This window comes from Hipposideros armiger, unplaced genomic scaffold, assembly GCF_001890085.2.
Source record: "Hipposideros armiger isolate ML-2016 unplaced genomic scaffold, ASM189008v1 scaffold_46, whole genome shotgun sequence".
Classification (NCBI taxonomy): domain Eukaryota; kingdom Metazoa; phylum Chordata; class Mammalia; order Chiroptera; family Hipposideridae; genus Hipposideros; species Hipposideros armiger.
This window is the reverse complement of record NW_017731396.1, coordinates 4,250,664-4,276,380: the sequence shown is the minus strand read 5'-3', so window position 1 is coordinate 4,276,380 and position 25,717 is coordinate 4,250,664. Positions and strand designations below refer to the sequence as shown.

Genomic DNA, 25,717 nt, shown 5'->3' with positions numbered 1-25,717 from the left:
GCAGTTTTTAACTTTTGAGGTGTCCTAGATCTCTTTTAAGAATCTGAATCTGATAAAAACGATGAACCTTCTTTCCAGAAAAACACATCCACACATTCATTTTGAGGCAGGGAGTTATTAGGAAGGCAGACCTTGAAGCAGTGTTTTCTTCTTCCCAGATGTGCCGAAGGTAAAGCTGCTGTGTGGGGCAGATACATTGGAGTCCTTCGGCATCCCCAACCTGTGGAAGAGTGAGGACATCATCAGAATCGTGGAGGACTATGGGCTCGTATGCGTCACGCGGGCTGGAAGTGATGCTGAGAAATTTGTTTACGAATCCGACGTGCTGTGGAAATACAAGAACAACATCCACCTGGTGAACGAGTGGATCGCCAACGACATCTCGTCCACGAAAATCCGGCGAGCCCTCAGAAGGGGCCACAGCATCCGCTACTTGGTACCAGAGCTTGTCCAGGCATACATTGAAAAGCATAATTTGTATAGCTCTGAGAGCGAGGAGAGGAATGCTGGGGTTAGCCTGGCTCCTTTGCAGAGGAACAGCGTGGATGCTAAGCTATGAGAAGTCCCCCAGCGTGAAATTTTGCACTTTGGGGAATTCGCAACAGTCTAGGTGTTAGCAACTGGAGAAAGGAATTGTGATCCTGTTTCATAAACTAAAGCTTAAAAGTTGGGTAAAAATCAGTAGTGAATGACAATCAGGTTTATTTTTCTCTTTTCTTTTACTGCCGTATCCCTAGAGCTATTTTTTTTCCTCTTATCAGAAGTTGCTAATATGAATATTTTCAGTATTATGTTTTTTGTTTGGTTTTTTTAAGACAGTACAAAACCCTTTATTTTTAAAACAAGAGATTAACAACACTAAAACCAGAAGACTATTCCATCAAACTGACTACAAATAAGAAATCAAAACAGACACCCTAGCTTTACTACATAAAAGTGTGAAACGCCATTTGAAATCCTAACTTTAGTTATTGAAGGGAACTGACATTTGACGCATGCCTATTTCTGGGCGGTCTCCACCCAGTGTGGCCAAAGTTGTTCTTAACAGTGGTGATCTAGCACAAGGGTCGGCAAACTGCGGCTCTCAAGCCACATGCAGCTCTTTGGATGCGACTTGTGAGCCCTGATCTAGCAGAGTGCACCTCTGGTCCGTCATCTCCAGCTATGCCAAGTGCAGGTGTGACTGCCTGGCGGGAGCTATAGGCGGTAGTTCCTTCTCCCTGGCACACATCAGAGCATCCGATTAAAGTCTGCCAAGATACCTGCCTAGTGTGCCATCTTTGGAGCTGGGGAGTGGGGCACAAGCCCGCGAATGTTTAGAATGGTGCACAGGTGTTTGCAATGCCCACCAGAGGTAGAGAGCCTCTGCTTTCCACGTTTTACACTTACTCTTAGCACAGCCCACTGTGGCTCATGCTTCTAAACCTGGCCATCCGCCATCTTCCTATCTTCAGGGTCAACTTCAGTGATGACCTCACGCTCCCTGGAACAGAGAGAACCGCTGAGAATGAGAGGGGTCTTATTCCAGAATTGTATTAAATGTCAGTGCTCTGAGCCTTTATTGATAGCTCAATAATCAAAAGATAACTGGAGACCCCCCACACACGAACCTGAGAAATGCCCCACTGGGTCAGCCCAGCAGTTCCAGCTCAGAATTTGGGGCACTGACGAATGGCTTGTGAAAGCCATGACCTCGGCCTGACAGTCTTGAGTTACTGAAGAGCCCCGCTGTTTCTGTTCCAGCCCACGGTGAATCTGCCATTGGTGAATTGAAGCAGAAAAGGGATCTGTTTTCTTATGCTTTTTCTCTTCTTGGCCTTCTGGCCTTTAACCGGAGTGGAACTTCCAAATAATAAAGTCATAGCTTTATGTTACAAATACGAGCTTGTTACCTGATTGGATACTGATTAAAATTGTGTGGAAGTTTAATTGCTTGGTAAAGGAGAAACACTAGAAATAGCTTTTTAAAGATTAGTTCTATATTTCATGGAAATCATTCTGTATAGAAACTGGACTAAACTTAAATTTTTAATAAAAATAGAATAATTTACCTGTTTGCAATTTATATTTCAACTGCAGAAGAAGAAAATATAACTGTACAATTGTAGAGTCAGATCTGAATCTACAGTTTAAAAAGAAATGTTACCTAAAGGGAAAGTGTTCAATAAAGCCGGCAAACATAAGTTCTACAGCTCCTGACATTATTGCTGAAGCCAACAGGACAACTTCTTGAAGACAGGAAGGGCTGCAAAGCCTGGCACCCTATCACGTCCCGCGTGACAAGGGCTGGGGGGCTCGAGGAGGGGCGGCGAAGGGTTAAGAAATCACAAGAGTCAAAAGTAGAGTTTCTGCGGGCCAGGGCTCTCATTTCTGCAAATGAGAGAGCGAGCCCTGACACTGGGGGGTGTAAAGCTTTTATTTACAACCGTCACAAAGAGGTCAATTTGAGTATCTATACCCAGTTAATTGATTCAATTAGACCGGCAGCTGCTTCACCGAAACTCATTGCTTTCACACATGCGTATGATCCCCGGGATGACCTCAGCATTCTGAGACCACCTGATAAGGAAGTTTTACCGAGATCATTCCCTCGGGTCTCAGCATTCCAAGACACTCCCTTATGACTTCAAAGGATCAGTGCACAGGAGCATTCGAGTCAGCAGCTGCAAGGTGACAGCACCCAGTAGGTTTTTCTCTCATCTGCCGAATGAATGAAAACTTAGAATCTCAGACGATGGGGGCGGGAGTCATTCTTCGCCCTCCTTAGCTTTGTGGAGCTTAAGAGTTGGAGCAGTACTGAAAACTATGATCTAGAAGCAGATGAAGCTCTCAGAATTTAACTTTGATTTCTTCCCCTGGAAAGCTACACTTTCAGTTTATCTGAAGTGTTCTGTGAACTGCAGAAATATTCCAGTGCTAGAAACTTCTCTTACACTGTGGTGCCTTCCTACCTAGAAGTACCCATACCCTGCTCAGCTGTGAGTGTACTGACCTCAGGACCCACTGGGAAAAGCATGGGGGGACCCTTCCAGGAGACTCAGTACTGGCACAAAGGTCCTTGGTTGTAGTGTAATATTTATGGATCAATAACTTTGTATCTTGAACGAGCTGCGTGGCTTTTTGTCCCAGTATCCAGGATGCTGCTAATGCCACAGGATAACAGCATAGTTCTGGATATTGTCAAGGACAGAACTTCCTCTGGATAATGGAAATTAGAACAATGAACTTTGCGGGGGAATAAATGTTAATAACTGTTGTGACTTCCGTTGAGGAAGAAGAAAATATGCCATTGTTTATTCTGTACCATGCCCCTCTCATAATTTGCTTTTTCAATGTAAATTTAGAGTTTGGGAACTGTAAAGCTGGTGTTTTGTTTGATGCTGGTGGTTGTTATGTTGGGTGAAAACCTTTACCCCTGGCATAGTTTTAACTGCATGATTTAAATGCAGCAACAAATTTGCTGTAAAAGTGTTGCCTTACAGCCGATTCCAAGACCACCCCCGCTGCATTAGCCCCTGACCCTATTAGTCGAGAGAGTGTCTCGGTATGACCGAGGCCCGGTGGAATGATATCGGTAAAGCTCTCTCGGAGGGGGGGGTGTCTCGGTATGACTGGGACCTGATGGAATGATATCAGTTATCTCCCCTGGGAGGACACAGTAACAAAGTGTCCTGGGGCTGTGTGGTGATGTATGAAGGCATAGCATTTGTTGGAATACAATAGGATGGGTTAATGGAAAGCAGCCTTAAGGCACACAATTACACACGGTTACTAATTTACAGCAGTTTTACTTCTTTGAAAATTTTCAATAAAAGCCTTGATTCAGGGCTCAGTCTTCTCTGGCTGAGTCCCTTGCTCTCGCTCTTATCTTACTTCTGTCTCTTATTCTTATTCAATCTGCGTCGCACCTCTCGAGTCCCATTTGCCCTTGCCACGCAGGACGTGACATAAAAGTCCTTTACTGGCAGCATCATTCAGTTGAACACACAGCACTTGGAGAGATTTTTTCTTGCCTTCGTTTACCTGTTTCATGGACAACTGGGAACAGCACACCTTGTAGATAAGAGGAGTGGGTTCTCCTTGGTGATCAAGGTATAGCGATTGAACCAAAGGGATGATTTAGGCTCATCTTACATCAAAGGCTGTGTGTTCCTTTTTTGCATTTGAGGATCTCACCATGGATGGAAGGAAGCGTCCCCCAAGGTTAGCCTACACGGGAGTGCGAGGGCTGCTCTCTTTCTACCCCCACCTGAGTCACCTCTCTCGGAGCCCAGAAATCACTGTCTTAGGAAACGGGCTCCTTTAACACGAGTTTCTGGAATGCCACGGGACGTCCATCCCTCTGCCATTCTCACAGTGGTTCCCGAAGGCCTCCTTATGTAAAACGTGGCCAGCGGCAGCCACCCATACATAAGGATGCGTGACCAGCATACATGTCTGAAATCTGTGCCTGGTCTACCTGTGGCGCTGTTTGAACTTCATAACAACAACGCTTACTGAGCATTTACTGTGTGCTGGGCATGTTAATGAGTGCCTAGCATCATAACAAAACAGGTACAATTAGGTGACTCTGGAAATGGCCAAACAGGCTTAAGTGCGCAGATGGTCTTCATAGCCTATGCCCTTAACCTCTCCACACCTTATGTAGCATATTATTTTTCAAAGAATCTTTTAGCCTAATCTTGAAACTTGTCTACCCTAAGTGGATGAGTACAAATAAATAAAACTATCAGTAGCCTGATGGTGGTATTTGATGCATTCGGTCCCCACAGAAGGACCAACTTGAACTTGTTACCCATGTTAGCAATTACTTGGAACCAGGGCAGGGAGTGCCCAGAGGGAGGGGGCGATTCTGAGCCATAGTTCACTCTTACCAGCAAGGAAAGGAAGAATAGGCGCCCTCATGCCCATGCTGGTACCATAATGCCAGCCTGCTGTGCAATTATTGCCTGCGAAACAGAGGAAGCTTCTGCCTGGGAAGCGGGTTTCCAGTCAGCTGATTGGGGGAGTCACGTGACTCCCCGAGTCCCTTTGTGCAAAATAATGCAATGGCCTCTGAGACTCCTTCCAGCTCTGTTATCGACCTGACAGAGAGCTGGCACTCACACTGGCCTCTCCCCACTCTGAGCTGCCACCTGTCCCCTTCTCTTCCACGTGACCAGGAAGTTTTGTTTTTTTTAATTTTTATTAGGGAATTGGTGGGGAACAGACAAGTTGCTGTGCTTTTGTTCTTCAGTCTAGTTGTGGAGGACATCGCTTCACTGGCCCATGTTGATATTGTGATCATTGCGCGCTACTTGGGTGAGGCAGTCGCTCACCTGCCATTGGGTGGCCACTCAACGCTGGCTGCCAGCCACTCAAAATAGCTCACGGCAGCCCACTGCAGCAGGGGCTGCAGCCTATGCCATCGCCGGTGACTCATGGCAGCCCAGCTCCAGGTTGAGCTATTGTTCACCATCTTAGCTGTAGAGGGCGCAGCGTCACTTGCCCTCATGTGGGAACTGAACCGGCGGCCCTGCTGCTCAGAACTCATGCTCCCAAGCCAACTCTTAACCAACATGCCACTCAGCTGGCCCAGGAAGTATTTCTTGAAACACTATCATTATATGCCAAACACTGTCACCAGGTTGCCTACAGTTAGATGGGAGAAAAAGCTGCATTTTGAGTCATGGACTCCCCAGAACCACTCCCAAAGGCTTCCTGAAAATGAGCACCCTCGGGCCCTGCAGGACAGGAAACGAGACGGAGAGGTTCCAGGGGGATCTCCTCACACTACATATTATTGGTAGTTTTTCTAAAGTTCGAGTAGTCCTGTTTCTATTTTGTTTTTTTGCAAACTCTAGCAACCTTAGAGGGGAAGAACACCTAAGAGGAGTCATGGAGAAGAGCAGGCATGCCACCATGGGCTCCCACGAGGACACCAGCCTGACTGAGGGTGTGTGGCGTGGGATGTGGGGGCACAAGAAGCGGGAAGCTTGAAAGGTAAGGATTTTGACCCATTAACAGTGGTGCCTAGAAAATGGTGGAACTTCTCATTCTGTTTGGATCGCTTGTCAAGGAAGATCTCTCTCCTCTTGCTGATGAAATTGCCACCTCAATTTCAGCGCTGGAATTCAGATCCATTTCTGCCCCAAGTGTCTTACCAAGTCTCTATGACTACAGCGTGCAGTGTTTCCTAAATCAAGTTGGGCTGTCCAATACGTGTTTCCAAACCAAAGGGTAACAACAAAAATGTACATTTTAAAACATTAAGGAAAAGGGCCGGCCGAGTGGTGCGTTCGTTAAGAGCTGGTTTGGGATGCCAGAGGGCCCCGGGTTCGGATCCCACATATGAGGGCCAGTGACACTGCCCTCCACAGCTAAGATGCTGAACAGCAGCTCAACCTGGAGCTGGGCTGCCTTGAGTCGCTGGCGACGGCATAGGCTGCAGCCCCTGTGGCAATGGGTTGCCATGGGCTACCGTGTGTAGCCAGCAGCTGCCGTGAGCGGCCGTCCAGAAGCCAGCGACTGATCTGCCTCGCCCAGGAAGAGCGCAATGATGGTGCCAACTTGGGCCAGTGAAGCAACGTCCTCCACAACTAGACTGAAGAACAAAAGGACAGCAACTTGTCTGTTCCCCTTCCCCCAATTCCCCAGCACTGTTCCCATCCCCCCAATTCCCCAATAAAAATCTTTAAAAAAAAAAACATTAAGGAAAATATAGAACATAGACAAAATTAGTAATAATATTAAAAGGAACCCCTACGTGGGGTGGCTGGATGGCTCAGTTGGTTAGAGCACGTGTTCTTAAGAACAAGGTTACTGGTTCGATTCCCGCCTGGGATGGTGGGCTGTGCTCCCACGCAACTAGATTGAAAAGGATGACTGGGCTTGAAGCTGAGCTGCACCCTCCACAACTAAGATTGAAGGACAACAGCTTGACTTGGAGCTGATGGGTCCTGGGAAAAACACACTGTTGTCCAATAAAGTTTTAAAAAAAAAAGTTTCTGCATTAAAAAAAGAAAAGAAAAGGAACCCCTACATAATCATCACCCAGCTTCAATCATATCATTCTGCCAATCTTATTTCATCTGCTCCCTCCATTGTTTTTCTTTTGCTGGAGTCTTTTAAAGCAAATCCCAGATGTGTAATTTCATCCATAAATACTTCAGTATGAGGAAAGCTTGAATCTAATTTGTATGCTACAACAATTGTACTAAAGAGACTAGCAGGAGAGTCTGAGACACAAGGAATAGTCAAGGGTGAAAAGGGTTTTTTTAAATTTTGTTTTTTTCAGGGTTTATTTTGATTTTCTGAGGTATAATTTGACATATAACATTAGTTTCAGGGATACAACATAATGATTTGTTATTTGTCTATTGCATAATGGTCACCACGATAAGCCTAGTAAACATCCGTCACCATACACTTATGAAATGTGTGTGTGTGTGTGGGGGGGGAGACAGAGAGAGACAGAGAGAGAGAGACAGATGAGAAAAAGGAGGTGTTTTTTAAAAAATCATTCTATCCTATTCAATCTGCCTCAGGGTCTCAAGAATAAGAGCTTCATGGGAAATTAGTGAGAATGAGTAAGAAAGATCCTCAGATTTTGGTGCCGTCGCTGGCATTTCTCTCTCTGCAGCGCAGTACAAAGAGCAGGGCTGAGGGGCCCATGGTTTTTGTTTGCCCCAGCTCATGGAAGCACAATCCTAACGTACCTTCCTTGAGGTAGATTCTTGGGGTCCAAAGTTTCTCTTGATTAATAGGCTTTAAAATAGTGCAGCTCAGACCGGCCGAGTGGGATGGTTAAGAGCTGGCTTGGGACGCCAGAGGGCCCCGGTTCGGATCCCACATATGAGGGCCAGTGACACTGCCCTCTACAGCTAAGATGCTGANCGCCAGAGGGCCCCGGTTCGGATCCCACATATGAGGGCCAGTGACACTGCCCTCTACAGCTAAGATGCTGAACAGCAGCTCGACCTGGAGCTGGGCTGCCGTGAGTCACCGGCAACGGCGTAGGCTGCAGCCCCTGTGGCAGTGGGCTGCCATGGGCTACCGTGTGTAGCCAGCAGCCAGCGTGAGCGGCCAGCCGGCGACTGATCTGCCTCGCCCGGGAAGAGCGCAATGGTGGTGCCAACTTGGGCCAGTGAAGCAACGTCCTCCACAACTAGACTGAAAAACAAAACGACAGCAACTTGTCTGTTTCCCTTCCCCCAATTCCCCAGCACTGTTCCGATCCCCCAATTCCCCAATAAAAATCTTAAAAAATAATAATAATAAATAAATAAAATAAAATAGTGCAGCTCAAAGCACCAGTGTCACCAAAGCAGAAAACCTGAGTTTCCAGCTGCACTAATCTTTTTTTTAAAAAAGATTTTATTGGGGAATTGGGGGAGGGGAACAGCATTGGGGAATTGGGGAAGGGGTACAGACAAGCTGCTGTTCTTTGTTTCTTCAGTCTAGTTGTGGAGGACGTTGCTTCACTGGCCCATGTTGGTATTATCATTGTGCTCTTCCCAGGTGAGGCAGTCGCTTGCCGGCCACTGGATGGCCACTCACGGTGGCTCTTGGCAGCTCATGCTGGCTGCCAGACACCATGGTAGCTCAAGGCAGCCCATTGCAGCAGGGACTGCAGCCTATGCTGTCGCTGGCAACTCGAAGCAGCCCAGCTCCAAGTTGAGCTGTTGTTCACCATCTTAGCTGTAGAGGGCAGTGTCACTGGCCCTCATGTGAGATCCGAACCGGGGCCCTGCTGCTCAGAGCTGGTGTCCCAAGCCAACTCTTAAGCAACACGCCACTCGGCTGGCCCTTAGCCGCACTACTCTTGTTTAAAGAACAGTACTCGTGAAGTACTAAGTATTTTATTTAACATTTAAGTATCTTCACCTTAAGCATGTTCAGAACCAAACCATAATTAGCTTGCCTGGTGCCCTCAATTAGGTTACAAAAGGCAAGTAAGTTGCTTCAGCGGACAAGAGTCCCCTGATTTTATTGTCTCTGTGAGGATGTTTTCCGCTCCAAGTAGAGGAAGCTCAGCTCCTAGTCGTTTAAACAGTAAGGACATTTATACCCAGAAGTACGGACAGAGGGCAGATGGGATTCAGGGCTCATGAGTGCAGCGAATGAACAATGTCATCCAGGACCCAGGTCCCTTCCATCCCTCTGCTCTCCCAGTCACAGTGTCCTAAATCTGGTGCCCCGTGAGTTGTAGGGTGGTCACCAGGTAGCAAGGCTCCCTTGTTCTTTCATGTTCAGAAGTGGAGAAAGGCCAGCTCCGCAAGGCTCTTTGCTAAAATCAAACATCTTCCTCACAGCCCTATCAGACTTCTCTTATCTCATTGGCTGGTTCAAGTTCCTTTACACCTGCTTGTCCCTAAAACCAATCACTGGCAAAGAAGGTGGGATTTCTGTGATTGGCTTAGCCTTAAATAAATCCAAGTCAAACACCTTGATGGCACTGCTTCCTTGCATTAGAGAGGAGAGGTGTGGGTGGTGTGAAGTTCACTGCCATGTCCACACCATTCTTTGCTGAACAGGACCTGACTCCATCAAGTGACGGGAGAAAGGTTCTACGACAAGTGCCCCATATCCATTCCTATCCATTACTGACTAGGAGGAGCGGTGTTTGTACACAAATTTCGGACCTCAAGATGGACTTAATTTTATGGTTTACTTTGCTAACGTCAAATAGAAGGAAAGAAAGATCCCAAATTTGGCCAAATTTCCCCCCTCTTTCCTTTCCAGAGATAAGTTTGGTCCTGGTCTAGGAGAAAGATCTTAGAATTGTGGAGGAGAAAATTTCTTTTTATCCCAAGGGCGAGTCTAATCCATGTCCACTTCGACTGAAATTCAACCCTGTCCCTCCTAGATGGCCCTTGCCCAAGCTGGCCAAAAGCCATGTCAGCCAACACAAATGCTCATGTTTTCAGTTATTTTTGTGACTTTCGTTTTCAGGCCAACGTTTAGAACAATAAGATTTTTAAGGACAGGAAGTAAGTATGGTGTCTCCATATCCTCTTCCCTTAGTCATCTGGAATTTAAACAGGCTTCGTGCTCCAGAAACCTGGTGAGAGTTCATAGTTCTGTGCCCGTTAAATGGCCGGGTAGAGCTCATTCCAGGATTTGAAAGGAGCCTGTCATATTCCACCAAAGGAATCAAAGTCTTCTAGTTACCACGAGAATAGACCGCCTCATTCTGGGCAAGTCGATGACACTGGTTTCTCAATAAAAATGGCATTTCTCCTATAGAAAAGGTTGTAGCCATTCATTCAACCAACACTTACCGAGCACCTGCCAAGCACTGTGCTAGGCCCTGGGGATGCCGTAGAGGCGAATGAGATGAACGTGGTGTCTATCCTTGAAATTTCAATGAAAAGGGTAGTCAACACACAAACCAAAAAGAAGATAATTATGGATCCCGATAATTGTGAAGATAGTAAGCAGAGATGTGATGCAGAGTAAAGGTATGTTAGAAGTATATCAAAGGCTGTTCTGAAAAGGCGACTCTTAGAGATTTTTGGCTATTATAAGATCTCCCATCGCACATGCTCTCTTTACCATGTGACACTGAGAGATGAGGTCCCTGTTCCCTCCCTTTGAATCTGGGTAGGCCTGTGACTCTGGTGGAAGTGATGTTCTCTGTCTTCTGAGACTAGGTCATAAAAGATGGTATAGCATCTTCTTGCTTCTCTTGGGACATTCCCTCTTAGAACCCAGCCACCTGCACTGTGAAGGAGCCCAGGCAGCCCGTAGAGAGGCCCACGTGGAAAGGAACCAGACCCCAGCCCACAGGCCTGGCTGGGCTCCCCGCTAACAGACAGCCAGTACCAATTAGCCAGGCATGAGATTGAGTCATTTGGGAAATGACTTCTGCAGCCCTCCAAGCTGGAGTCGTTACCCCAGGTGTAGCCACAGGGAGTCCAAATGAGCCGTCCCCTGTGAGGCCTGCCCAGATTGCAGATTTGTGAGCAAATAATGTTCTTTTTTTTTTTTAAGCCATTACATTGGGAGGGGGCAATAGTAATGTATACAAAAATTCCCCCAGTCTAGACTTTGGAACAGCCTACTGGGGGGAAAGTTTGGGTCTGTAAAACAAGACACACTCTCAAGTCCATGTTAAAAGGGGAGAAGAAAAAGATTGAAATACCTGTGTTTAGAATTTTTTTTTTAAAGATTTTTATTGGGGAATTGGGGGATGGGAACAGCGCTGGGGAATTGGGGGACAGGGAACAGACAAGTTGCTGTCCTTTGTTCTTCAGTCTAGTTGTGGAGGACATTGCTTCACTGGCCCAAGTTCGCACCATCATTGAGCTCTTCCCGGAGGAGGCAGATCAGTCGCCGGCTTCTGGACGGCCGCTCACACTGGCTGCTGGCTACACACGGTAGCCCATGGCAACCCACTGGGGCTGCAGCCTATGCCGTCGCTGGCGACTTACGGCAGCCCAGCTCCAGGTTGAGCTGTTGTTCACCATCTTAGCTGTAGAGGGCAGTGTCACTGGCCCTCATCTGTGGGATCCAAACCGGGGCTCTCTGGCGTCCCAAGCCAGCTCTTAACCAACACGCCACTCGGCCGGCCCTGTGTTTAGAATTTTTGATAGATTCACTCTGCCTAGTTGATGAAATGGTTCAATGGCGAGCAACTCACTCAAGTTTCCCTGTAACTTTTCCAGCTTTAGCAGTGAAAGCTCCACATCCTGGGTACTCCTTCAGTCTTAGGGGAACCAGGATGAGTGGTCGCTCTGGTTGCTCTCAACCAGGTTACTCATCCCACTTCCATGAGGAGGATGTGAGGGTTTGGAAAGAGGCCAGAGTGTTTACGGAAAATTACTCTCCATGGAGAGAATGATTAGAGAAGACTGTGCCCCTAATAGTGACTTTTGAACCAGAAGCCAAAGGAGCTAACATGCAAAAACCAGGAGAAAAACATCCCAGAAAGAGGGAACGTCATATACAAAGACCTGAAGAAGGAAAGGGTTTGACCTCTGCATAGAACCACTACCGCAACAAAACGCTGTGACTTCTTAAGTCAAAATGTAACGCTGTTGAAGAAGTATCCAGGAGCCAAATCAGGGGTGGCTTTATGAAACCATGGCAGAGAGAGTGCAAATTTCCGTTTAAGAAAAATAGGACTGGGGTGACCAGTTAGCTCAGTTGGTTAGAGCATGGTGCTAACGCGAAGGTTGCCAGTTCGATGCCCACATGGGTCACTGTGAGTTGCACCCTTCTTAAAAGAATCAACTATGCCATTGTAGCATGAAAGCAATGTGTAACCAATGACCATGGCTGTTCCAGAATAAAATTTAAAGAAAAGCAAAGAAAAATAGGACAATACTGAAGAGTTTTAAGCAGGGGAGTGATAAAATCTGGATTACATTTCTCAAAAGCTAGCCCTGGCTGTAGTGTGGAGAATGGTTTGATAGGATCAGAATGGAAGCGGCAAGTCCAGGGCAAGACATGACAGCAGCTTGGGTTAGGAAGGTGGAACCAACAGGCCTTGCTGATGGGTTGGACACAGGTGAGCAGGGAAGGGAGCGATCCACAGGATATACTGGGTTTTTGGCTTGAGCAAGCAGGTGACGAGGGGTGTGATTTACAGAGATGAGGAAAGCTGGAGAATAGTTTTATTGTATGCTTTCGGTCTTGGATGTGTTAAGTTTGAGATGCCTTTAGGACATCCAAGTGGGCGGTAAGAGGGGGCACGTGAGCTCGGGAGTCAGGCTGCCTGGGTTTGAATCCAAACTCTTCCACCAACTGTATGAACTTGGGCAAGTTACTTACCTTCTCTTTGTCTCAGTTTTTGTCTCTGTCACTTGGAGATAATAAAACAACTATTGGAGAAGTACCTAGGAAATGATGACATATAATGATCCCTCAATAAATGCTGGCTGTTGATATATTTGAGTCTAGAGCTCATGGGAGGGGTCACAAATGGACGTAAATCTTGGAGCCAGCCTATAGAGAAGGTGTGTATAGCTAATGTTGCAGGGCAGCCCACATTTCCAACCTTCTTTCCCTTTCTCTACTGTCAAGGCTAAATGTGGATCCTAGATTCCCCAGGCTCCCTTGCAGTTAGAAGTGGCATATGACACAGTTTTGGACAATGAGTGTAAAGAGAAATCTGATGAAGTGATAATGGCAGGTGGTGCTTTCGTTTCTTTCCCACCTTGAATGCCCTGGCTGCAAACCCAGCAGCCAGCTCTTGACAGTGAGGTAAGGAGCAGGAATAAGAGGCCACGAAAATCATAGAGATGCCACTTCCGTTTTATGGAGTTGCCAAATGATCGCCAGCAACCACTTATCCCAGGACTGCTTGATAGGTAAGAAAAACAAACCTCTATTGAGACCATCAGCGTTGGGTTTATTGAAACATTATTTGCAGCTGGTACTATAATTCATCGTGAGTTTGGAGGCGATCAAGGCCTTGGTCCTTAACATGTAGGCAGAGGAAAACATGTGGCCCGGTCTGGGGCATGTCCTCCTTTGGAGTTAAAAGTAGGGGAGAAGGGAGCCCCAAGGAAAACTGATGAATTTCCAAGAGCGGTAGCTCAAAGGCAGGAGCACGCGGCGAAGGAAGCCAGGAGGGCTTCTAGGAGCAAGTGTGTGGGGTGCTCCCGCCGCTCCGCCTCGCGGCCCCGCCCAGGTCCCGCCTCCCGGGCCCCGCACTTAGGGCCGAGCGCGGGCAGCCTGCCCGCTCGCCCGCCGGTGTCGCCCGAAGCCCCGCCATGCCCGTCGATCTCAGCGGCACTTGGAACCTGCACAGCAGCGACAACTTCGAGGGCTACATGCTGGCCCTAGGTAGGCGGAGGGGCCCGCGCCGCGCAGGGGCTGTAGAGGGGCGGTCGCGCCCGTCTCGGGGTCGGGGCCAAGGCGACCGGGCCTGTCCGTCCGTTTCCCGGTGCAAACTGACCCCTGTCTGCCCTTCCCGTGTCCCCCGACCCCCAGCGCCTTTCCTAGACTAGTCCAACCTCCATCACCCCGTCCTTCGGTCTCCCCCATGGTCCCCCGCCCGTCAGCCTGCCAGTCCGTCGGTCCACGCCCCGCGTCCCTGTTCTTTCTGTCTCCCCCGTCCGCTGTCCCGCCGTCCGTCTGCCCACGTCCCCGTCGGTCTCCGCCCGCCCCTCGGCCAAGGCGCCCACCGCGGACAGCTGAGAAGGCGCCAGCCACCTCGCAGTGGGGCTCGCGGAGCGGCGGCCCTAGCCCGGCAGCCCGCCGCGCGACTCCTGGAGCCCCGGGGCGCTCCCAGCGAGGTCCCCGGCCGGCAGCATCAGCGCCCCCCGGGGCTTGTCCTGGCGGCGGCCAGGTTCACGAGCTCCCCGCCCCTCGATGTTTCTGGTGCCCGCTAGTTTCGGGAACCGGGGTTGACATCTTTAGCTTTCTGACTTCCCCTTCTTCCCTCGAGGACTTTGAAGGGGGACTAGAAACCCGGGCCCCTTAGAGGCCGCCTCCCTCACTCCCCGCCCCCGGGACGCAGTTGCAGGCGGGAGGAGCGTCGGCCGGTGCCTGCAGGGGTCGCTTCCTTCGCCGCGCGCTTCGGGAGGCGCGGAGCGAAGGGGACACGGCGCCGTTAGGGGTGTGTCGGGGGCGGAGGGCGTCTGAGCAATGCCCTCGCCTCCCAGAGGGGCTCGAGAATTTGCTTCCTGCCCTGATCGTGGAAGGCCTCCCTTCCTTACCGAGCCCCAACTTATCCTGCCTTTAGTCTCATTGTTCAGATTTGGTGGATCCGAGCACCTACTACGCGCCCAGCGTTTTTTTGCGTAAATGGCACCTTTGACAGATGGGCCAGAACTGTTAGGAGTATGGGGACCTGGGAGCTGCTCTGGCTCCTCGTCCTTTTATTTGACACTGGACCTCAGTTTCTCCATTTGTAATCGAGGGGGGCAGAGAGGGTGTCCAATTTGTTGTGGTTAATATACATGTAACATAAAATTGGCCATTTTTAACCATTTTAAAATGTACAGCTCTGCGCCCCGGTGTGCTTTTAAGCTCTCTTAACCTGTGGTAGTAATCCCCCCCACCCCACCCCACCCCGCCTCCCTTTCTCACACTAAGTAAGAAAGTCTGGAACGCCTCAAGCTAAATCTGATTTAAACTCACACAAAACCTGGTAGGGGAGGAAAACGTTTCTTTCTTCTGCCCATCTGAAGTTCACTGGCTTTGTAAATTAGACTAACAAAAGACAGATTAATAAGAGACAAACAAGTTTAACACATGCGTTGTCAATACACACAGGAGCACTCATTGATGAGTATCTCAAAGGGGTGATTAGAACTTGAGCTTATATAGCATCTTAGCAAAGTAATCATTTTGTAGAGAAGTGACAAGACAAAAGGACTTTGAGTTTCAGGGGTGGCAAATCGTGGGAAAGTAACTAAAATATATGAGGGAGCTAAAGGGACAATAAGGGCTAGTTAGTAAAGTTTATTATGTAGAATCTTCGGGTGCCATCTCCAGGCTGATAAGAGGCTAGAGTCTCTCCCTAACTTCTGTCCATGCTGGTACAGAGGCAAGGGGGTGTGTGTGTGGGGGGGGGGGGGGGCTGAGGGAAGTGTGGGGGAGAGACTGTTCCACTGTGTGATGGCTGTCTGTCCCACAAGCTGGCCCCAGGCCAGAATGGAGGTTACTTTCTACAACCCCCCTTAGAGACTGTCTGATTGTAATTGATGTTCATTCTGACATAAATCAGCACCCCTCCGCTGCCTCCCACTACAGGCTGGTTTCTGGAACATCTTGTTGTCCTGACCTGTTTAAGCATGTGATCTCCGTACCTGGTGGTATTCACCGATTGATAACTGTTACTATCCCCCCTTTACCTTATATAATTCTTAGGTGCCTGCCAAGGGGTTTGGGGATGCTTTCCGTCTTGCAGCTACCCAAGACATGCCTTGTTTGTAACTTTCCCTTAATAAACTATTATCAGGTTGGAGTGGCCAGCCCCTTTCTTTGGTCTCTCCTCTCCTCCATTTACGGAGGTAGGCTTTGAGTTTCCGGGCTTTTCCATGGGTCTGTGTGTACAAACAGGAACACCTTTACAAATTTATGTCTTGCTTTTAGCCCATGGGAAAGGCAGAGAGCTTTTCTTCTATCTGCTTCTTCCCAATTATCTTTAGCTCAAAACAACCTATCTGCCAAACTGGCTTATTTTGGGTTGTTCTGCTACCCTTCAATCTCATTTCCTGTTTCCATTCGTAGGAAGAAACTAATGCTTAATTTTCCCAAAGGCAGTAAGTTCTGATATTTTACTTATCTCCCCACCCCAAATTAGTGGTGACATGTGACCATTTCTTCCCTGGTTTCTCTGGCTACTTGTGTGGAGGAGAAAGGGTTAAATATCAGGTGATGGCTTTGAATTGGGCTTCCTTTTCTTGGAATTTCCATGGAAGTGAGAGCACACCTCTATAGAGAAGAAAACAGGGAGTGAAGTCAGTCAACATTTCAAGTGTGAGAAAACATCTTTTGCTGCTTCTGTCGTATCACAGAGCAGCCTCCTGAGTGTTTAATTAGTGTTTTTCAAATGTGTTTTAGTAGAATTCTTCACCTGTCCTCAGTACTGTCTTGCTTTTCTGTACACGCTGCCATGATGTCTTGTTTGACACTTTCCACCCCATGATTTCAATAGAAACTTATCAATTACCTGCCACTGCATTAGGACCTGGAGGATATTTCTTTATTTACATTATTTATTATCCAACTCATTTCACAGAGGATTAAGCCATATAGTGTTGAGCCAGTAACCTACCTCACAAACCCTTTTTTTTTTACTTTTGGTCCAGGTCCCAGAAAGATATTGGATCCAGACAACACTTATTTACTTGGAATCTGTTTTCCAAGAGAAACACAAATATACTAAGGATTTCAGTTTCCAGAAAGATATTGGATCTAGACAACACTTACATGAAATCTGTTTTCCAAGAGGAATACAAATATACTAAGGATTTCTGGAGTAGAGCTACTTAGTATAACAGAGCACCCAACTGGAAACCCAGATAGCTAGCGCTTGATTGTTGGCAATAGAATCAAAGTCACATAATCCCTGAGTTCCTGTAGTTTCCCCATTTGTTAAAGGAGGTGGTTGGATCAGATCTGATATTCTAAGAGTATCTAAATTACAAATGAAGGGGTCTCATAGCATTTCATAGAGTAGCTGAAATCAGCCTTAAAACCGATTGCCAGCTGCCAACAAGCTGGGAAGAAAATGACTTGGCACACGTTGCTGTTTGTGTGGCAAACGCTCTCTTCTGTCTTGCATGTGTCAAGAACACACTGCAGAGATACCCATTTCCCCTGGGCAAATAAGAAGCCTAGGACCATGTGACTCTAGGATCTTGTTACTCAAGGACCAGCAGGAGCTTCTTAGAATCAGATGCCTGGGCCTCACCCCAGGTCCCAGATCTGTGGGGTCAGAATCTGGGTAACCAGGTTTCTCAGGTGACTTGGATGCAAATTAAAATTTAAGAATTGCTGCTCTTTGATATATCAAGTCATCAATGAGGCAACTTGCAGGATATAAATACTGTAAAACGTATTGTCCCTACGCATGTATAATATGTTCTAATGCCAATTTACACAGAGCTATTCAGACATTTCATGAGGACTTCCGCTTCTGGTAATGGCAAATTATTGGGTTGTCGGAAAAGTCATGACATATTTTTTCTATGTTTTTCGTTGCAAAAGTGCATCATGACTTTTCCGACAACCCAATATTTGTACTAACTCTTTCGTTGAAGACAGCTAAATTAAGCTAGACCAAATATAGATATAGATATAGATATAGATATAGATATAGATAATTTTTTTTTTAAGTTTCTTAGGGAAGGCAGAGAGGGGAGCCCAGCACTTCAGGTGGCTCTTACCTTCAAGGTATTCATGACACTAAGCTGCAATTTTAGGAGCTTCATGGAATTAGGGGGCCGAAGGTTAGAATCCTGAGTCAGTCAAGGGTAGAGACCCTGTAAACACCTACTTTGGGCTAGGACTCTGAAAAGCTGCCTTGAGGAGTAAGGGAGGCCTGGAAATAGGCAGCTTTTGAACAAACTGTCCTTTGACCTTGAATCATCTTTGCTGGTCCAGAAAAATCTCAATTAAGGTGCTTCCAGATAACTAGTGCCCTTAAAAGTAATTTAAAAAATTCTTTGGAGGAAGAGAACATCATGCAAGTTCTTAACTTGTTTCTACAAATAACTTTTCAAATGCAATGTCCAATAAACAATCAAGGTAACCAAGTATATTAAGAGATAAGACCACATGACAAGGAAACTTGGGGAGGTGTCGTCCGATATGTCTATTACCTTGATTGTGGTGATGAGGCTTTTGCACAAAGGTGTGTGCATACATCCAATCTCTGTGTCCCTCGTTTTCGGAGGAAAGGGTGGTCCTTTCTTGTTATAGGGAGAGCACCACTCATGAGGGCCCCATGACCTGCTTCAGGGGAAGGTCAGAGTCCTTCCTGCACCTGCCATTTCTCAAACTCCTTCAGCTTAAAATATTCAATATGCCAAGGTGCCCTGCTTTGGGGTGGTATGTCCTCAACGCTGTCAGGCCCAGAGTTTCTGTTTGGGATGATAAAAAAAATTCTGGAAATGGATAACAGTGATGGTTGCACAATACTGGGAAGGTGCTTAATGCCATTGAATTGCATGCTAAAAAATGGGTAAAATGGTAAAAATTATGTTAGGTATATTTTACCACAATAAAAAATTACCAAAACAAATTGAACTACAAGGAGACAATAGTAGAAAACCTACAATCTATCCTAGATTTTATTAAAAAGTTAAAGCTCCTTATAAATTCAGTTGTTTTGCGATTACTTTGAATTAAGTAAGTTTTGCGAGTTAGCATTCTCTCCTATCTTAGCTATGGCTTATGACTTTACACAGTGAACTAAAACGTGTTTTTTAAACAGAGAGGTTTATAGTTCAGATGGAAAAAGATGGCTCCTGTAATAAAAACAAGAAAGTCCCTATCTTTTTCATTGGCTGGAAGAGAAATAGAACCAGCAAATCTGTCCCTTTTAGCAGAAAACGGAGCCTGAGGTCTTTGTCCCAGTTGTGGATTTAAGTAAACCAAGTGCTTATTCAGTGTCTTACATTCAGATTCTGTTTTTAAATCAGCGCATGGCACATCGGAGGGGTTTAGGGCACAGAACTTGAATAGTCAAGGCTCTTTTAGGTTCAAGAAAATTGTTTTCAATTTTCCTTTGATTGGAGCAGTTTCTCTTCCTAAGGGGAAATTTAGATCATTCTGTTTCACCTTCCTTCTTGGTTTTAAGTTCCTGAAGGACAGGGACTTATTGAATGTATTTTCCTTCTATGTAGATAAAACATACAAATTTAGCATAAATTGTACATTCAAGTGAATCAGTGATATCCAAGATTGTTAGCTTAATTCTTAAGATAAAATTTAATACATTGAATACATTCTCTTCTATTGCCAACAATGAACTTTGATTTCTCTACTCCGCTCCAGTAAAAGGTATTTAAATTAATTTCATTTGCCTGGAGAGAGGGAAGGTAGTGCCACAGCTATTAGAAAGTGTGCCTTGTCTTAAATGTACTGTTCAACAGGCTCCACAAATCTTCCCCAGCTTAAATCCATTTGCAAATGCCGCTTAGGTACTTCCGGTGTGTTAGGGACTTTGGGGAAGGAAAGGAGCAAAGAAAATGCCTGCGGTCTGGGGTTTTCTGGTCAGGAGGGAGGTAGCCTTCCCTGCCCTCGGGCTTTGCACACAGTAGAGGTTTAATACATTTAACTTCAGGGAGAAAAAAGTAAATGATAGAAGACATCATACAAGAATAGGATGTGATTCACATAAGTGCAGGGAGAACATGCTATTCTTTGCATAAGGATAGGTAGTGGAAAACTTTAATTCTAGGTGTTACATAGTCACCAACTTAAACTACCAGCATGTGATCATTTAAGGAGTTAGGACAGTATGATGACCTACAGGCATACCTCATTTTATTGCACTTCGAAGCTTTATTGTATTACACAGACATGTTTTTTACAAATTGGAAACAAGACCCTCCACCAGCAAAAGGATTACGACTCGCTTTATTGCCATGCTCTATTGGGGTGATAAGAACCAAACCCGCAATATCTCCAAGGTATGCCTGGATATAGATTTCTTGAGCACAGGAAGCAGGGCTTCTAAGTTAAAAAGGTAATTACAGGATTTGTAGGGTCAAATTATCTGAATAAGCAGGAAGTATGCAAATTCTTTGCCTTTTTGAGGTACTGTTACAACATTGACCTAAATAATTAGAATTTTTCAGAATTTAGTGTTCACTTTGCTTCCTTTTCTTTTGTGCAGACTAGGATCTGGGAGATCAGTTTAATTCAAAATAATTTTCTGAAAACCCAGTAACTGTTGAAACCTTAGATCTAGTTTGTTCAAGTACTAAGTTCTTAAGTCTTACTTTTAGCACTTGAATGGCTATTTACCTAATACTATAAATATTAAATTTTATCGTAAGACTTAAGCTAATAATCTTGGATATCACTGATTTACCTAAATGTACAATTTATATTAAATTTTTATGCTTTTTGTCTACATTGAAGGAAAATACATTCAATTAAAAAATCATGGACTACACAACATAGATCTTTAAGCTGTATCCGCTAGGAAACATAAGCAATGGCCTCTTTTTTTTTAAGTAGAAGTGAGGTGAATGTGTGTTAGCAGTGATAAGATTCAAATCAGTAATCAGAGAACACACCTCGTGATATGCCCCAGCCAGCATCTCTTTTGAGGGGAATTACTCCTTTTTGTCTAGAACTGATCCTGTAGCTCCCCAACCATGGCTCTGACATCGCTCTTTCCTGGTTTCTGCCAAATTGCAGGGAGAAGAAAGGCAAATTGTTCTTGGGATTTTAAAGTCCGGATGAGCTAGTTTGGGATTTAGGAGCTCCTGGTGGACCTCACAACAGCCAAGGTAGACCAGGGTGCAAGGCTCTAGGCAGCAAGGACCTCTGTGCTGATACCTAAAAGGTGTTGACCATCTTGTCTTGTCAGTCCCTTTAATCCCGTTACGATCATGAGAAGGTAGTCTGTTCTCCACAACTACTGGCAATGAGGCATGTAAGCCTCTGAAATGAGGGTTCCTGGAACTTTATTTAACATGAGAGGACAATCCCTAAATAGGAGAGCCATGCTGCGTGGCTCATAGATTAGTCCACAGTGAGAAGCCAGATTATCATTATGGCTGCCTGCCAAATAGGTCATGTCACCTGCTCTAAACATGCCGGAGGCTCCCATCTGACTGCACCTTTCTCTGAGGTAAAGCCCGATGGTCCATATGGTACCCCCACATCTCACCTCTAGCTCCTCTCCTTCCTCCTCTTTCTCCCTCATTCTGCTCCGGCCACCCAGGCTCCTGGCACACACTTCCTTGGAACCCTTGGGCTCCCTGTGACCTCTGCCTTACAGTTTCCCTCTAAAAGTTTGCATGGGTCACTCCTTTACCCCCTTTAGCTCCTGGCTGAAATGTCACCTGCTGACACTATTTAAAATAGCAACCCATAACAGCGGTTCGAGTCCAGCCCGAGCTGAGCAGCCGCTGAGCTGCCAACAGGTAGCAGGATGGCTCAGCTAAAAAAACAAACAAACAAACAAAAAAAAACAAAAAAAATAAATAAAATAGCAACCCTTACCTCTGGCCACATAATGTGCTCAAAGCTACTAAATGGGACCTGGGCTTCAAATCCACTGTCTCTACCAAAACCCTGATCTTCTCAGCATCCCTTGTTTCCATGTGTGACTCTTTTTTAAAGCTTATTCAAGGTTTCTAAATGGATGTGTTATATGCATGATGTCAGTCATTTCTTTAGGGCTTTTTCCCCCCATAGTTTTTGTTCAGAAACTGTTCAAATGCTGTCTTAATTTGAAGTGTAAATACATTAAGCAGAAAAAGGCAGAGTTGCTGTGACTGAGGTTGAGTTGGGGTCCTAAGCCTTGTCCCCTCGGCTTCCTGGTCCTCTTGTCAGCCTCTGTGGGGATCCCCAGAGCTGCTGCTGCCATGCCAGACTTCCAATCCATTCCCTCAGGCACCCACAGCCTGAGTCTTCTCTGAAAGCTGCTCAAGCTTTTTAATCAGCCTCCGTGTGGAGGTTTGCCAGGAAATCTTGCCCTATCGATGCAACTTCAGCAGCACATGACATTGACGTTGTAAAAGAAACACCTGCAATCAAATGCAATGATTTTGAGGACAGCTGCCAAATTCTTGGCTTTGGCATCTCCCGTGAATGTTGAGATTTCTTTTCTTTTTTATGAATTATTTTTAAGGTATTGACTTTGCCACTCGGAAGATAGCCAGCCTGCTGAAGCCACAGAAAGTGATAGAGCAAGATGGGGATTCTTTCTCCATCCACACGTACAGCAGCCTAAGGAACTACCTTGTTAAATTTAAAGTGGGAGAAGAATTTGATGAAGATAACAAAGGCCTGGATAACCGAAAATGCAAGGTAAAAATTAAAAGAATGACATAGGCTCTTATTATGCAAAGCGAACCCTTACTCTACTTAATAGTAACCGAGGATCCTACCAGAGCAAACCAACATTTTCTCTCCTGTCTTTCACTCAGAGCTTGGTCACCTGGGACAATGACCGACTCACCTGTGTCCAGAGCGGGGAAAAGAAGAACAGAGGCTGGACCCATTGGCTTGAAGGGGATGAGCTCCACCTGGTACTTGCCACATTTTGTTCTTGATCTTTGATGAGATGATGTGGTATTGATGAACATGTGAACCATCACCAGCCATCCTACCATTCCAGCCCAACTGTTTTCAACTGGGCATGTTGCCTTCCAGTCTATGTCAGAATAGCCTGTCTTTTCACTTAATGTAAAAACATATCCCAGGTCTCTCAATAATTTTCCTGTTGAAGTCATCATGTGTTAATGGAATATATAATAAGGTAGCAAACTGGCTGCATAACATTCCATCATGTTAATGAACTCTCCTTTTAGTAAAACATTTTCTTAAAAGTGGCCAGGAGTATTGTTTCAGGGTGTTTGCTGCTATTGCTTAAATTTATGTACATGGAGCTTTTTTGCATCCATGGATTTATTCCCTTGGGAAGAATTTGCAGAAGGGATCACTGTGGTCGGAGGCACACACACCATTGCTTCTTGTTACTTTGTTGCCTTTCTCAAATCCAAAAGGGCCTATCAATGTCCCATGCCACCAGCACTTCATGAACATACAAATTATAGCTCAATCAAATCAATAATTTATTAATATAATCTTGAAGGCATGAAACTGTACCTCAAGGCTCAATCATGGCTATTTAAGTAAGAATTCCTTTCTGCCATACATATGTTATGATGGCTTACATCTTTCAAGTGATGATTTTATGCCCAATCACTGCTAAATAAATCCTTTGAGTGCATTATCTCACTTAGTTTTCAAAATAATCCTATGAAAAGGACACTATTTTTCCCACTTACAAATGAAAAGATTGAGATTTTTGAAATTCCCCAAGGCTGCAGAGGGGAGATTCAAATCTAGGTTTAACAAGAATGTGTGCTTTCAACTTTATGCCTTCCCAACCCCACTCCCCCCGCGGTGTTGAAATTGAGGTGAGATCCATGAAAACAAAATTAGAGCATTTATCTTCAAGTTGCGAATGGTAGAAAATAAGGGGCTGGGGAGTCTTGGACTAGAGGCGTTGAAGGTGTTTTGATTCTAGGTTGACAAATCTCAGACTATTCTGACGATAAAAACAAAGTTAAGAAACTGGTCATCACAAAAATGTAATATGGAACTGCAAAGAAAATACAAATATGTTTGAGGATTTTGATTGGTTGGCTGGAAGAAGTCATGTTCAAATGGCATGCCTCCTCCTTTGGCATATCTGGGAACTCTCCCAAAGCAGAGCATGGAAGATCCTTGCTCTAACGATACTCACAGGATAATCCTTACATGCGGTGACATAATAATAAATATTTGGTCTTTGTACCTGGTTCCTAAAACCCTTGGAATCTCCAACATGATAAGAGTGTCTTCTGTACGCTAATGAGATGACTGGTGATTGGGGGCCCCCAGATAGCTTCAGAATGGTGGCCTATCCCTAGAAAGATTAGAGGGCTGGAACTTTCAGCCTGGCCTCCGCCTCTGGGGAGAGGAGAGAGACTGGAGATTGAGTTAATCACCAACAGCCAATGGTTTAATCAATCGTGCCTATGTAATGAGACATCCATCAAAGCCCCTAAGTGACGGGGTCCAGAGAGCGTCTGGGTTGGTGAAAATATTGAAGTGCTGGGAGGGTGGCATTCCTGGAGAGGGCACGGAAGCGTCCTACACCCCTGCCCCAGTACCTCTCCTATGCATCTGTTCCATCTGGCTGTTCCTGGGTTGTAGCCTTTATAAAAAAGCCTGTACATGTAAGTGAAGAATGTTCCTGAGTTCTCTGAGCCATTCTAGCAAATTACTGAACCTGAGCAGGGAGTCACGGAAACCCCCAATTTGTAGCTGGTTGGTCAGAAGTATAGGTGGCCTGGGACTGATCATCGACATCTGAAGTGGGGGCAGTGAGACCTTAATCCCTGGGGTCTGTGCTAACTCTGGGTCATGAGTGTCAGAATTGAGTTGATTTGCTGGACACCCATTTGGTATCAGAGTTAGAGAAGTGAGGTTCAAAAAGGTGGCATATATTTGGTGTCAGGAGCTAAAACCCCACACAGTCGGTGTCAGAAGTGTCTAATAACAGACCACATGCCAAGTCATCTTCTTCCTTCTTCCCTTCCTCCTGATCCCTAGGAAATGTTCTGTGAAGGCCAAGTGTGCAAGCAGACTTTCCGGAGAGCCTGATCCGTCTCCAACAACAGAGCCATGTGTGGCTGCATCTCAGCGCTGAATTATATTCCAGAATGAACAGATGTTAATCTGTCCTGATTTGGTGATGGGCCTTGTAGTCAGATAGATGTCACACTGCCTGTATGAGAAAGCATTTGGATTGTGGGAAAACGGCTCGGCCTCAATAAACCTGTCCAACGACTCTGACTTTTCCCCTCTAAATGTTAGCATATCCCATTATTTTAAGAAGTGTTTGGTATACGCTGGACATACCGATGAGTAAGATGGAATTCCTGCCTTCGAGGTCTGGTGGGGAAAATGGATGGAACAAGCAGTCTGAAGGGTGGGGATAAGTACAGGCAGCTGTGAGAGCTCGGGAGGCGCACGCCTGCCTTTGAGGGATGGGCAAGTGGTGGCAGGGGTGTGGGGTAGTAGAGGTGATCTGGAAGCTAAGACAACAACAGGTAAGCAGGAAGCACCGGGAAACATTCTAGGTGAAAGGCTGCGGGTATGTTGGAAGGACGGGTGAGGAACTGAAAAGATTGCTTTAGCTGGAGCATGAGTGTATGTGGGTGGAGGGGGAGAGGTGACAGAGGAGAGTGGAATGACAGGCAGGGGCGCTGTCACGAAGAATCTTGAATGCCAGGTTTAAGAGGTAAGACTTGTGTCCCCAAAGTCATGGGAAGATGGTGACCAGTATTAAGAAGAAACTCTGACTCATAGAAAGGAACTCCAACTGCAGAGGGAAGGAAGGATTGTAGGTGGGGGTGCAACTGGGGAGGCAGTTGAGAAAGGCTTAGTAGAGATCACTGTGTGAAGTGAGGTGGGTCAGTAACTCCAGGTCTCAACTACTGGGAACGGACCCTTGGGCTGGAGAGAAATAGCCAATGATTTCGGAGGCAGAATCCATAGTCCGAGGTGGTCGATGTGACGTAGGGATGAAGGATTAAGG

The 25,717-nt window shown here is 46.0% G+C and overlaps 2 protein-coding genes across 5 annotated transcripts in view; both read left to right on the top strand.

Annotated features, from left to right (window-relative positions):
• The window catches only part of NMNAT1 (nicotinamide nucleotide adenylyltransferase 1), a 26,284-nt gene extending 24,234 nt beyond the window's left edge, over window positions 1–2,050 (top strand). For all 4 annotated transcript variants that reach the window (XM_019639795.1, XM_019639796.1, XM_019639794.1 and 1 more), the window contains exon 6: window positions 159–2,050. In XM_019639795.1, coding sequence (XP_019495340.1) covers window positions 159–559 — 401 coding nt within the window. In that variant the 3' untranslated portion in view covers window positions 560–2,050. The remainder of the gene's footprint in view (window positions 1–158) is intronic.
• An 11,578-nt stretch (window positions 2,051–13,628) lies between these two features.
• Window positions 13,629–24,987, top strand: RBP7 (retinol binding protein 7). The gene is made up of 4 exons (XM_019639716.1): window positions 13,629–13,773; window positions 22,256–22,434; window positions 22,554–22,655; window positions 24,730–24,987. The coding sequence occupies exons 1-4, from the start codon at window positions 13,701–13,703 to the stop codon at window positions 24,778–24,780; spliced, it is 405 nt and encodes a 134-aa protein (XP_019495261.1). The 5' UTR covers window positions 13,629–13,700; the 3' UTR covers window positions 24,781–24,987.
• The last annotated feature ends 730 nt before the right edge of the window (window positions 24,988–25,717 follow it).